Consider the following 14,418-nt stretch of genomic DNA (forward strand, 5'->3'; position numbering starts at 1 on the left):
GGAACGTGTTAAAGATTGTCTCAGCCACTGGTCTAAGTTCATAGCAATGTTTACTAGACTGACTATATTTTCACACCATTATATGTCACTTTTCAATGATGCTGAAGTAACTGTATAATGAATTACTAATAAGAGTTTTTAGATAGCTAAACTTCTTGTAGCATTTAGAAATTCAATGTACTTACTTGTGCCACTTTTTCACCAATAATCAAGATTCTCCCAAGTTGGGAATTATAAAAATTGTTATTTCTGTTCACTTTAAAGTGGTTAATTTTTATGTTATGTGAATTTTACCTCAATAATTATTTTTTAAGTAAAAAAAAAGTTATTTCAAACAGCCCAAATACATTTTGAAATTATCTGGGAAGCTTATTACATTCTCAATTTATAAAGAAGAATTTTTTTTCTTGTTAAGAAAGCTTTATCTTATAAATTACAACGTGTAGACCTCATTTGCAATAGTAAATGTTCAGGTAACTCTTCCTCTTTGAAATACTTTGGTGACAGGATGATAATGTTATTGTCTGGTCAAGGGGTAAGGCATTCCTTCCTTTGTCTGAGCACACACTTGCTACATCTAATATGCTTCTACGTATCTGCTCCTTCCTACCTGACTCCCTCATTGATATTTAATTTGCTCATCACACCATTGGATAAAACAGGAGTTGTCCCATCTGTGACTACAGTTGTGAAACCAACACTACACTCTGTTTGACATTCTTGTTTTGCCTCACCTCAAGCATGACATAGTTGGACCTGTATCATTTCAGAATAAGGATAAAAATGTAAATATAAATAAAAATACTTATACATATTTCAAATGAATAGAGTATAATTATTTTCATCCCTTCAAGACTTATGACTTTTACAGTCAACCTTCAAATACCAAACGGAAATTATTTTAAATAATGATTTTTGTATTTTTCACTAATCCTTGCTAAACTCATAATTTTGCAACTTGTAACAAGGTATGAAAACCAATTTTAAAGAAATTCTTCTTCCTCTTGCTTCTACTTGGATAATGTTTCTTCTGCACATGTGACATAGACTTTCTTTGGTTTCTCTATATAGAATCAACAACAATCTATAATTCCTAACAATATCAGACCAACAAAAAACCAGGACGCCACAAATTCAGATACGACATCCACTCACAGACCTCTCAAGGAAACTCAGATATGCATGAGCTAAAAAATAAAACTAGTTAGTGTTTGCTACATCACATGGTGAAGAAAATGACCAAGTATTTGAGAGGGTTTATGCAGGCAGAATGAGTCATGTGAGGCAAAGGGCACAAACATTTCCTTGTCAGGATGGGCAGAATGCCATTTGCAGAACGCCTTCGTACTCCTCCTGGACCAAAAACCTCTTTAATATAATCACTCACTAAACTACAATGGATTAACATCAAGGGTCCAATGTGGAGAAAGCAAATTCACAGTTAAGGTTGTCCTTTAACACGTAGGCTCAATCAAGGGCACTGAAAATTAGTTAAGAGCCCCCCCTGTGGTGCTTAGATGCTGGAAGGCACTGTAAATTATGAATTTTCTAGCTTTTAATGTTTGTCTAAGACCCTTAACATTTTTCCAAATTGTTGCTCCTAGGACATTTTCTTGAGTTTTCCCCTGTTGCCCCCTTTGTGCATATACATTCTGCACTCACACATGAAAGCATGACAGCTCAATTGATTCAGAAATCTAACAATGAGAAGAAGAACAAAGAGGGTAGCCTTGAGGATATCCCATAATATGAAGTATAAATATCAAAGTCTCCTGACCAAAACAAAAAAAAAAAAGAGAGAGAGAGAACAGAAAACCAAAAACCATTTCTTCATGCTAAGAGTTTAGATATCTAACATCTAACATGAAATACAAAAGATCACATAATGGGGTTTAAAAAAAAAAAAAAAACTCACCAAGCTATAGAGCCTAAGCTGTCCTTTGTGTCCAAAATTTCTAAGACTTCTTGACCATGTACAGTTAATTATCTGTGTCCGGCTATTTATTTTATAAATGGACATCCATCCCTGGACTATTTTCCAAAATTCCATATACCCTTTAAAAGCATAGTAAAATTTCACAAATGGCTTTTCCTGTTTTGTCTTGTATTGTACTATGGTCCATCTGGAGATATATTAAGTGGTTAGTTCCTTCGAATAAAAGTGTGTAAAAGTATATTGTTCACATACACCCACACCCACCCACACACACAAAGAAGAACATGGAACACATGGCAAATGGATATTAGATAATGTTATTGTTAGAAAACATCTAACAACAATAAAATAAGCAATAAAAACTGGGGCTTTGGCTTAACAGATGCAATGTTCATTCATCTACCTTCATCACATAAATTATATGTTCAAGAATTGTGTCCTGTGCAAAATACAAACATGTCAATTTCAGCCCAGGGGGCATTTTTCCCTAGGTTTATAACCCCTTGAAAATAGAGGTTTCATCTAGAAAATCTAACAGATCCTCAGCTGCTCTCAACATAATATATTCATAAGGCAAGTATTCACTGGCAAACATATAACAAATTAAATGGCATGTGGGTGGGGTCCAGATTCATAATGATGGAAAATGAACCAAACCAACCATGAGACACAAGTAGAAATGAAAGAAGAAAAAGAATATGCAAAAACAAACAATATTAAAAGCAAAAGGCCATAGGTAGTTCTTCAGCTAGTAGTAGACAAAATGGTGAGTGTGTGTTTGTGTGTGTGCACATGTGTTTGTGTGTTGTCTAAGATCAGCATTAAAATTAAGAATGTAAAACAATCTCATTAGGAACATACTAAAAGGGTCGTGAGTAAGAGAAAAGTATCCTATAGAAAGAAAAACCACATACCGTCATAGTAGACAATTGCTCCTACCAGTTTGTCCTTCTGGAGCATTGGGAAATGTTCTAGGGCTCTTGATTTGCTCAGGACATAACTGCTTTTCAGGCAATTACTTCCTGCAACCAGATCATATAGCTTGATTCCTACCCAGTAGTAAGGTAGCTGCCACCATCTACAGCATAAATAGGGGGAAAGGTTTCTTGAGACACAGAGCAGAACACTGTAGAATGCCACTTCAAGTTACAACATACTTTTCATTTAAGAAAAGCAATGTATATCTAGAAGTGTACTTACTGCAAAAGAAACAGGAGGAACTGCATGACTGTTTTTGACACCAACTGAGCTGAATTATATAAGTAAATGAATCAGTGAGACTTTAAATGAATCATCTTTAAGGCAGTGCTTCTTGACCGGGCCATGTATGGGAATTCTCTGGGGAGCACCAACCGTAAATACAGATACCTGGGCCTCACATGTCTAGACTGATTTAAGTGGACGAAGGTTGGGGGCCTGGGTGACTCTCATGTGCACCCAGGGTAATTCACTGGTTCACAATGTCCCAAGCCATATACGACAAAATATGGACAAAAATGATAAAAATCTGTTTCTAGGGACTCACAAGTCTCATGTGGCTAGCAGTTGCACAAATCACTGTTTCATATTACCTGTATTCCAACTTAAGGCAAGTTCATGGACAGCTCTAACAACATCAGGAAAATTGGGTTTTATAATTTATAATCTGACACCTCTAAACCAAATTTCAGTTTTGGTTAATTTGGAAATTTAAAATGAGCCAAAATGGTTTAGGCTTGGAGTTGGTACATGTTAGGTTCAGATTTTGCAGCAGGATACTTTTTGACTATGCGTTTTGTTTGCCAATGATCCTCTTCTGGGAAGCACACAATGACCCTCTTCTGTTCCCCAGTCCAAATGCAGTTGCTCTTCTAAAGACTCTCGGTAAACTGGGGTTAGAAACTACTAATTATAAACACAGAATACAACCTCCTCAGCCTTCAATATTTAGCCCTTAGAGGTGGGTCAGAAAAGAGTAATTCAGGAAAAGCCACACTTTTAAGCACAACAAAGGCAAACATTTGAAAAGGATTAAAGATTAGGACCAATTAAAAGTACATTAAGAAATACACATTGAGGGACTATTTCCATTAAAACGGTGTTGTTCTATTGACCTCAGTTAAGCAAATAGTATAGAGATGATATCAAAAGGCTTACTTGTAAATTGGAAGCATTATGGGCAACGGAGCTGATAAATGGGGAGCAATTTCTAGTAGGTTGGCTCGCTCGTGAAGGGCTTCTTTTACCATCCTATACTGAAAAGCAAAACAGAGAAAATTAGTTTGGCAGTAACAGATCATAATATTTTCAAATGGCAAATAGACACCCTGCCAACTGATTGATACACAGAAACCTCTCTAACTCTGAGTGAGGATAGCTCCCTCCTAATCAAATTTCTAATAATACATCATGCTGTCAACCTGAAAGATTTTTCAGAAACCTTAACTGTATTTGCATAGGAGAAAAACATGCTGTCAGAGTTCCCAAGTGTAAGATCTTTTCCTGACTTGAGTTACAAGATTATTGTAACAATTTATCTTGCATTCTCTGTATTGTCCGCCTTCTCAGTCCTCTATAATATTTCCCCGTGTAAGAAATAACAGATTGTTCAAATTCATGCTAAATGTTCCCTCCTTGCCTCCACTAACACAAGCAGAGATAATACTTAGGAGTTGCACAGTATTTTATAGATTACAGAAAAGTTTTTGTCTTGACTCCCTTCATCTTCGTTATGTCTCTCTGAAAAGCCAGGATTACTACTATAACACTAATTTAAAAATGAGAAAACTGAGGCTCATAGACATTGAATAAGTAAGCTGGAACACATCACAAGTCGTCTGATTCTAGGTCCTATGCTCTTTTCTTTGCATCCATCATGATGCCGAAGAGACACAGAAGAAAAGAGGACACATTGGAAACTGACAATGTCAAGTTAGCACTGCTATGTTTTTCATGTACCAGAAGCAGATAGGGAGTTCAGCTGATTTTTTTTACCCCTCTGGGAAATGTCATCTTCCACACTGCCTTGGCAGTTTTCAAATGGTGGCAGACTGGACACAATAAAGTGTGACATAAGAAAAGCATGACTCAGATCATCTTTTCCTTAAGAATATGTCAGTGGCAATATGAGTGTATGATTGCAGTTACAGTAAGAGGATCAATTTAACACTCCTGTATTACAACACGGCCCCCCTGAAACTGTCTGGAAAGTAGCCATGTGGTAGCCTTTGGCAAAACAAACAAACAAACAAACAAACCATCACAATTGTTAAAAGGCAACATATCCAAAGGTGATTTTGTAAATTTGCTACCTTGACATGCCTGCATGGAAAATGCCCCTGATTACCCATAAACATGATGCTACGGGAAAGAGCCGGCACACCTCTCCTGAAAGATATGCCAGCAGAATACACACTAAATAGGTATTTCCAACAGGAAGAAATGTTAAAAGCCATTAAAAAAAAAAAACCCTGCTTTAATTGGTTAGAAAAAAGCATAGTCGCAATTTTTGTTTAACAACCAGCATACACAATTACCTGCTCAATATCCAACTTCATGATAGCCTTCTGAAGATATCTCACACCACCATGGATCAATTTAGTGCTTCTGCTGCTGGTCCCTGATGAGAAATCACCTCTTTCTACAAGGGCTGTTTTTAGTCCTGTGTAACCAGAAAACCAAATTAACTTCTTAAATTACACAATTTGTATGTAATTCATTAAAGGCACTTCTCCAGGGTAGAGACAATCACAAGAAAAATTACTCTGAACATGGATAAATTTGTATTCAAAGTGCAGTACACTGTCTATATTATAATGAAGAGATTTTAGCCGCTTCCTGGGGGAAAAGTCAAACCAGAACTAGAAGCATATTAAACTGTGAATGACTCACAACTAGAAAATATTACAGTACAATTTCATGGCAGTAACATACTCCGGGGCATTGAGAGGGTCAAAGGAGAGCCTGGCACCCATCCTGACCCATGCAGAGTTAACTCAGTGTTGTTTCGAAGCCTTGTGGAACTCACCTTCATCCCTCACTACAAGTCTCTCACACGTCCCAGCCCCTCATCCCTAGTCTACTCTAACACGTCATCCATAAATCTCGACCGGACCTCCTGTGTGCTGGCTGCCATTTCTGGAGTGGTGTTAGAGTGGGTATAAAATGGGGGAAAAAACCAAAGGCATCAAAAGGGAAGAAGGAAGAGAACAACCTCTGATTTTGAGGAATTTATAGTCTAAGACATGCAAGCACAGTATTATAGAATTACAAAGAAAAATACAAGCCAGGACAAATAAACCCAGTGCAGAGTATCCATGAGTAAAGACAAGACAATATTTTTGGTAAAGGTGAGGCTGAGCAAAGATAGGTTGGTTCTAGAAACCATGTCTCTGCCCCTTTCTTTGAGGGTTGCAATAAATCTCTTGCGGATGAAAACAGCTTTGTTTTGTTTCCTTTTCTTACAGAGCCATCCCTGCTTCTTAGGATTGGGTAGGACCCACAGTACGACAAGTGCCATACACTAGTTAGAGATAAAACCCCAAACTCCAAAAGACGCAACATATACATCAACACCGAGCCATGAGGAATTTTCAATGCCTGGCATACTCATAGTAGATGAGAGAATGTCATAGAATCCAATTACAATGAGAATATGTAACTGGAAAAGTTTGGGCTCACAAAGCTCATATAAGAGAATCTGTGCATGTATTCAATTCAGAGCCATTTATTACATTTAATACCAAAGGGTCATTTTTATAACTTTTAACAGTTTAAATATCGTACCCAAATGTCATCATAAAATCAGGGCAATTCCCTTGACTCAAAAGGACAAAATACTTGGAAACCATGGAGGAAAAGTAGAGAACTATGATTCAAGGGCAAAAGTGCTAATGCTCTAAATAACTAGCAAAATAACACAGAAATTACAGGTACTGCAGCCCCAGGTCACACTTTTGAAGCATTTATGCGAGACAAAGATCTGTCAAAGTTTTGACTCTGAAAACTCTATCAGATATGCTTAGTAAATCCAGTACTAAATGTATTTAAAAAAAAAAAAAACAGGAAAATATGTCAAGTTAGCACATATATTTCAAAAGAATATGGAGAACGTAAGTGCCAGGCAAAGTGCTGGCATTAGAGATGAATTCAGCATGGACCAAGCTGTCATGCAGCTCCCAGCTCAGAGAGAGGCAAGTAAGCGCAACAGTTTTTTAGGTGCTAAGATTTGCAAATACAGAGAACTCTTATCTTACTCTGGGTTAGAAGTTAAAATCAGGACATAAACCTAAAATTGCATCGTCAAGATTACATTTGGTAATCTCAAGAATGCTCTGCTTTGGTGAGTTTCTTCACCTTTTCTTACTAAGTCCAACAGAGAGATCTTCTTGCAGGGCTAAAATAGACCATTGTGTCTTCAGTTGAAGATCGGGTGAGGGAGTTGACTTTCGAAGGGCATTTAAGAGCCAGATTATTTAAACTATACCTCTCATTTAGCCTTGGAAATCCAGTCATGGCACCAAGATGCCTGCCCCACGAGAGGCAGGGACATGAGAGTGAGAGAGCCGTCCCATCCAGCCCCCGGCTCCCCACCTGGCCTATACCCAGTACTCCCCATCTCCCGGCATGGACCCCCTACCCGCAAGTGTGGACTGGACCTAGCGCCTTGCTTCTAACGAACAGAATGCAACAATTAGGGCATGCCACTTCTGTGACTAGGTTACAGAAGACTGTGACTCCTGCTCGCTCTCTCTTGCCCTCTCTTGCTTTCTAGGATGAAGCAAACTGTCATGTTTTAAGACCACGGCCTAAGGCAGGCCCCCAGGCAACAGGTCACAAGGATCTGAGGCCTCAGTCCACACACCAGTGAGGAAGTGAATCTGCCAACAACTTCGGGAGTACTAGGAAGCACTCAGAGCTAGAGAACCCAGGCTCAGGCACAGCCAGATCCCTGACCCATCAAAATTGTGTGATAGCAAAGGTCGTTTTAGGCCACTAAATTTTGAGGTAGCTTATTGATGGCATGATTCCCCGTGTGATTAATAACTGCAAACACAGTATAAGTTTTTTATTGCACCTGGGGTTGGGGTCTTCAAGAAAAGCGAGTTAACAGAGGAGTACGTGTTCAAGATAGGAGAGGAAGGAATGATCACTGGCAAAAAAAAAAAAAAAAAGTACTTAAGCAAGAGAAAGGCAAATGCTTGAGATGGCCCAGCTCATTTGAGGGCCACTTGTCACTCAGGGGCTGGGGACAATGTGAAGGAGATCCAGGGGGAGGAATAGTAAAAGGCAGATCACAAACGGCCTTTCATCCACACTGGGAAATCTGGACTCCATCCTATGGGCAATTGTTTCTCACAAGTAAGTAATATGTGAGTCTCCTGAAAAGGAAAATGCCTCTGAGACCATGGCTCCAAGTCGTGGATTGGTTTGAGAAGCACATACTTTGTCAGAAAGTACAACTAGACTCACTGTGATAGTTTTTCAATATATACAAATATCAAATTATTATATATCTGCAACTAATGTTATATGTCAATCATACTACAATAAAGAAAATAAAAGAAATATTATAGAAAGAAAAAAAAAGAAGGTACAAGATTTGGCATCAATGCTACAGAAGCATGAACCCAAGCACTGTTCTCAGCTCCAAGTTATCCATTTTGAGGAAAGGTATTGCTGGTTGCTTTTTGTATTATGATGATTATTAAAAAGGAATAACATTTCAATTTTTTCCAGAAATTCTCAGATATTGTTTTGAGAAACACAATTGTGCTGTCAGGGGAACCACCAAAGTGTTTTAAGCTGAGAAATCAGATTAATGTTCTAGAAAGATCTCTCTGTAGGGGTGGAGGGCAGGGGTGGAGGGGGCAAGAGATGGCGGGCAGACCATTTAGGGGATGTGTGCCATACAGCAGGAGCAGGGCAATGAACCCTGCTCCTGAGTCCAGCCTCACAAGGCAGAAGATGGTACTGGAGAGTGATATGAGGAGAGAATTTTATGGGCTTGTGTTATCAGGATGGATCTTTTTTTTTTTTCTTTCCTAAACTGACAGAGTGTGAGGCAGGGAACTACTCTAGGAATTAGCAAGCCATCTCAGGAGGATATTTCAGGATATGTAAGTGAGAGCTAACACTTTAAAGCCTCAAAACTGCTTTTGCAAGTATTGGACATTTAAAAAAGTTATTCACATGTATTTATGTGAGAAACCCTAGTGAATACCAACAAAAGTTAAAATGGGCTCCTCTGTCAAACCAGGCTGTTTTGCTTGTCCTATTATTTCTAGTGCCATCTCATCAAGCTACCCACCAGAATTCCTGGAGCGAAATGATACTGCTTCTTCCAGAGCAAAAAAACATAAAAATGTAACCTCCAAAGTTATAGCTAAATTGATATATTCAAGCACCATGTAACCTAAAAATACTACCAAAAGTTTTCAGAACCAAACACAAAAAACACCCATATATTCGAAAAAAAAGAAAATATTTTAAAATTTTCAACTGCTATTATACACTAATGTTTTCTCATTTTTGTTGAATGAGAACAATGGAATAAGGGAGGACGTAAACGATGCAAAATCAAGACATTACTAGAAGTTCTGTTTCTCATAAATATATATATATATTTTTTTAAAGATTTTATTTATTTATTTGACAGAGAGAGACACAGCGAGAGAGGGAACACAAGCAGGGGGAGTGGGAGAGGGAGAAGCAGGCTTCCCGCGGAGCAGGAAGCCCGATGTGGGGCTCGATCCCAGGACCCTGGGATCATGACCTGAGCTGAAGGCAGACGCTTAACGACTGAGCCACCCAGGCGCCTTCTCAAAAATATATTTTTAACTCATTAACCAACTAAAGCAAAGACAATGAAATTTTTAAAAGCCTTATAATCTTGCACAGTTCCATTATCTAATATGTTCCTTTCTGTTACACCCCTCAAAAATCCAAAATTTTCCTCCCCTCAAAAATTATTGATCCAAAATTCAGAGCTCAGTTTTCTGATACTTTAAGTATAAAGTAAGGAAGTGAAAAGAGGGTACTGTTTTACCTTTTTAAAGACAGTGAACAGTATTTTAAGTGACATATTGCGTTCTTAGGTAAAATAATTAAGTTTGAAGGACATCAAAAATAATGTACGCAGGCTTCAAGCAACTACTCCCGGGGGCGCCTGGGTGGCTCAGTTGTTAAGCGTCTGCCTTCGGCTCAGGTCATCATCTCAGGGTCCTGGGATCGAGCCCCGCATGGGGTTCCCTGCTCCCCGGGAAGCCTGCTTCTCCCTCTCCCACTCCCTCTGCTTGTGTTCCCTCTCTCACTGTCTCTCTCTCTGTCAAATAAATAAATAAAATATTTAAAAAAAAAAGGGGGGGGCAGCTACTCCTGGCTGTGGATTTGAGGAGCTCGGGAAGATCTTCCCTCAGAGTAGAAAGAATGGCCGTCCCACATGCCTAGCAAAGAAGGGCTGACCTCTCTGTGCATTTATAGTAATTCAACTAAACTAGTTCAAGATTTTATGAGGAATAGTTTTTGTTTTTTTCTTTTCTTCTTAGCAGTTACTTTTTATGGAAAGCGATGAGCTCTATCACTGCTGAGATGAACCAGAACATTTAGGAGTGGTACTGTTATTTTATTTATTTTTTTATTATTGATTGCTTTTAGTAGGTATTCACAGGAATTTCATGACAGTGGTGAAGTATTAATATTCGGAGTGAAATGACTCTGAAAATCTTAGATGGGATAACAAGGTTAGCTACAGTGGAAGAATAAAGTCAACTGAAATCTGCCTTTCCGTCATCTTCAACCCATCTTTTATCAAGTTCAAATTGTATCCTGAGGGATGTGTGGCAAGGGGCATAAACTAAATACGGCTCTTTACAGCTTTGCCTTTGCTGACCTGAGTGAGAACGTCTAGCTACCAAGCGCTTCCAACTAAACCAATTTGTGGCTCAAGACAGTTGGATGAATACAGAGAAGTAATTACCTTCTAAGGGGAAGAACAGTACGACATTTAACTTTCACAACATGATATAGAACAGAAGTATATTTTAATACCTTTTACTGATTATCTTATTATGCATGAAAACATGCTCAATATAATAAATGCAGAGAAGTAAAGAGAACAAAATAAAACTCTCCTGTAATCGCACTGCTTAGAGATAACCACAGTTGACATTTGTGAACATTTAAACGTTCGCATTTTCTATGCATGTATATAATCATATATGTACATTTTTACAAAAATAGGATCATATGAAAATTTCCATTTTTTTCATTTAACGTTATTTATTGTAAACATCTCTCCATGTCAATACATATTTTTCTATAATTTCATTTTTAATGTATGAATAGTATTACATTAAATATTTACAATGATTTATATTCAATTCCTTATTTTTGAACATTTGGGTTATTTCATACCTTCACTCTCACAGATATTACTGCAACATATTTTCGTTTAAACTCTTTGCATTTTTAATTATTTCATTAGAATAAATTTTTAGATATGGCATTATTTAGATATTTTTAAATAGAAAGGAGAGATAAATCCCTGTAAATTACCTAGCTGAGGCACCAAAGTAATATACAAATCAAAAAATTTAGACACTCTGTACATTAGTACCATAGCATAAGTATTAAAGCCACATGCCCCATGAAGGAAAAATGATGTAGTTTAAGGAAAGGAAACTTTATCTTTTTTTAGAAAAGCTTTGGGCACTTACCTTTGGATTTCAGAAAGCCAATGCCATTTGACAAGGGACTAACCCAAAGGCTGAACATTTTATATGAAAGATCAATTCCCTAAAAAAATAACACTCTACAGTGCAAAGTAAACCTGGCTTGTTAATCCTCAGCAATATGAATCCTATGCATTGGCCTAGTTTTTCCTAACAAAGAATGTTAACAGTTTACATAATTGTATAATATTGGATTGGTTATTTAATACTATTGCTATTTGTATTAGGAAACAGATAAATTATTAATGAAGATACCAGGTTGCACTAGAATGTATCATTAACATACTTTGTGTTCCTTAAGTACACACAGATTATGGAGGCACAAAAATGTATTAAGCCATAACATTACTTAGAGTAATACAGTTATGAGGGAAGAAAGGAGTTGCTGTTGTTGCTTCCTCTTTTTACTTTTTTATTATAAAAACTGCCAGTGTTCAAAGAGAGGAGGAATATCCAAGGGGTGAAAAGAGAGACTAACACACCACTGGCTTCCTAGTTACAAAATCCAGACATAACCAATGTTAACAATAAAAATGTCCCATATTAAATATTACCAAAAACTTAGAGCACCTGGGTGGTTCAGATGGCTAAGCGTCTGCCTTTGGCTCAGGTCATGATCCCAGGGTCCTGGGATGGAGCCCCACATCAGGCTCCTGGCTCAGCAGGGAGCCTGCTTCTCCCTCTGCCTCTCCCCCTCCTCATGCTCTCGCTCTCTCTCTGAATCTCTGTGTCTCAAATGAATAAATAAAATCTTTAAAAATAAATAAATAAATAAATATTACCAGAAATTTAATGTGCTTATGAAAGTTACAACCTATGTACCTTTTTGCTTTAAACACAAACAAAATTAATAAGCTCATTCTTCACAACTTGTTTTCCAATTTATGATACATTTTAGACATTTTCCCTGAAAATAGGCATAAGCCTCTTTTGGATAACTGAATGTACCCAATTTATTAAACCAGACCTCAGGTTTTTGCTATTATAAATTGCTGTAGGTAAAATTTTGATCAATATGGCATTATGAGTTCAGCTTTGAACTCCTCCTCGTCTGCAAACACAGAGAAAATAATCTCTATGTATATTTAAAGAACGTGGTTGACTCAAAAATAAACACACTTTGGATCAGAAATGTAGCAGAAACAGAGCAGAGTGGTTAGGCCAAAGCCTCTGTCTTGCTGAGCCCTGGGCCTAAAACAGGCAAAAGCAACCAAAAATTCAATCCCTGAAGGGCGAGAGGAATACAGGTCTCCCTTGCAAGGAGAGGTAAGGAAGCCGGACTGACCACCTGAATGCTGGGAACTAAAGAAGGGCTTCAGCCAGTACAAGTGATGGTGGAGATGCTTCTGCAGACCACCGTCCAGGGCTGTGGACTATCTGCGGGTACATATCTAGGAGGTAGGAAGACAGACACAGAGAGCATCACCTAAGCCAAAGCACCACCAGCTGCCTCAGCAATTGGTCTGCACAATGCTCAGTATCAACATGGGTCAAGAGCCTCAATTTGACTCTGTGAAAAGTCTCTGATGGGACTCGAGGGTGGAAAGAATTCTACATATAGAGCTTAAGGTATGGCAACAGAGTGATCCAAAAGTGATTTCATAGGAAGGAAAAGAAGTAAAATAAAAGATGTAAGGTAAAAAATACAAAATAAATGTATATGGGATCCAAACAAATGGAAATGGATCAAATTCCATTCTTTTTTCTTTATGCTTAATAGATAAAATCTATCTTTAAATGGATCAAATTCACCTAGTTAAAGATAGATTCTAACTGGAATCAAAATAAAAAACTTAATTAAAAAATAAAGATAGATTCTATCTATTAAGCATTAAAAAAAAAAAAAAATCCAGGGTCCCCTGGCTGGCTCAATCGGAAGAGCATGCGCCTCCTGATGTTGAGGTCACGAGTTCAAGCCCCATGTTGGGCATAGAGATTACTTAAATAAATAAATAAACTTTAAAAAAAACACAAAAGAATCCAGCTTACACTGTTTATCATAGACGTACTAAAGTAAAGGATATAGAAAAGTTGAAAACAATATAACAAACCCTATCTGCTAGGTTATAAATATTTTCCCAGTCTCACATGTGTTTATTTTTGCCATAGATAAATTTTAATTTTTATGAAATCAGATTTAGCAAAATTTTCCAAAAGGAAAATGGCTCTATTGTTGTCCTGCTTAAAAATACCTTCTTTACTACATTTTTTTTTAATATCCACATATACTTTCTTCTAATAGGTTTATGGTGTTTTATGGTTATATCCTTGGTTCACTTGGAATATAACAAATAGAATATATATACATATGTATTTATGTGTATATACATACACACATGTATATACATACAAAAACCTGGGAAAGTGGATACTCCAACACCACTTATTAAATAACTAATAATAACAGATTTGAAATCCTGACTTCACCGTATTCTGAATTTTATGTATTTAGATCTATTTCTAGGCTCTTTTGTTCCACTTATTTCTATATTTGTTTAGCAAACTATTTTAATTTAAGTAGCTTTAGAATACACTTTAATATCTGATAGATCTCTATATCTTCTACTATTATTCTTTTTTTTAAAGATTTTATTTATTTATTTGACAGAGAGAAAGAGAGCACAAGCAGGGGGAGTAACAGAGGGAGAGGGACAAGAAGACTCCGTGCTGAGCAGGAAGCTGTTGTGGGCTGATCCTAGGACCCTGGGATCATGACCTGAGCCGAAGGCAGACACTCAACTAACAGAGCCACTCAGGCGCCCCTATCATTAT

General features: G+C 37.4%; 1 protein-coding gene across 6 annotated transcripts in view; it reads right to left on the reverse strand.

Moving 5' to 3' along the window:
- GPD2 (glycerol-3-phosphate dehydrogenase 2) overlaps positions 1 to 14,418 on the reverse strand; it is a 212,275-nt gene that overhangs the window by 62,404 nt on the left and 135,453 nt on the right. For all 6 annotated transcript variants that reach the window (XM_073883937.1, XM_073883944.1, XM_073883931.1 and 3 more), the window contains exons 4-6: positions 5,452 to 5,576; positions 4,073 to 4,170; positions 2,851 to 3,014 (exon numbers count right to left, since the gene is read on the reverse strand). In XM_073883937.1, coding sequence (XP_073740038.1) covers positions 2,851 to 3,014; positions 4,073 to 4,170; positions 5,452 to 5,576 — 387 coding nt within the window. The remainder of the gene's footprint in view (positions 1 to 2,850; positions 3,015 to 4,072; positions 4,171 to 5,451; positions 5,577 to 14,418) is intronic.

The sequence above is a fragment of the Callorhinus ursinus genome, unplaced genomic scaffold (assembly GCF_003265705.2).
Source record: "Callorhinus ursinus isolate GAN/ISIS: 27379988/994484 unplaced genomic scaffold, GSC_fseal_2.0 scaffold2, whole genome shotgun sequence".
Lineage (NCBI taxonomy): Eukaryota > Metazoa > Chordata > Mammalia > Carnivora > Otariidae > Callorhinus > Callorhinus ursinus.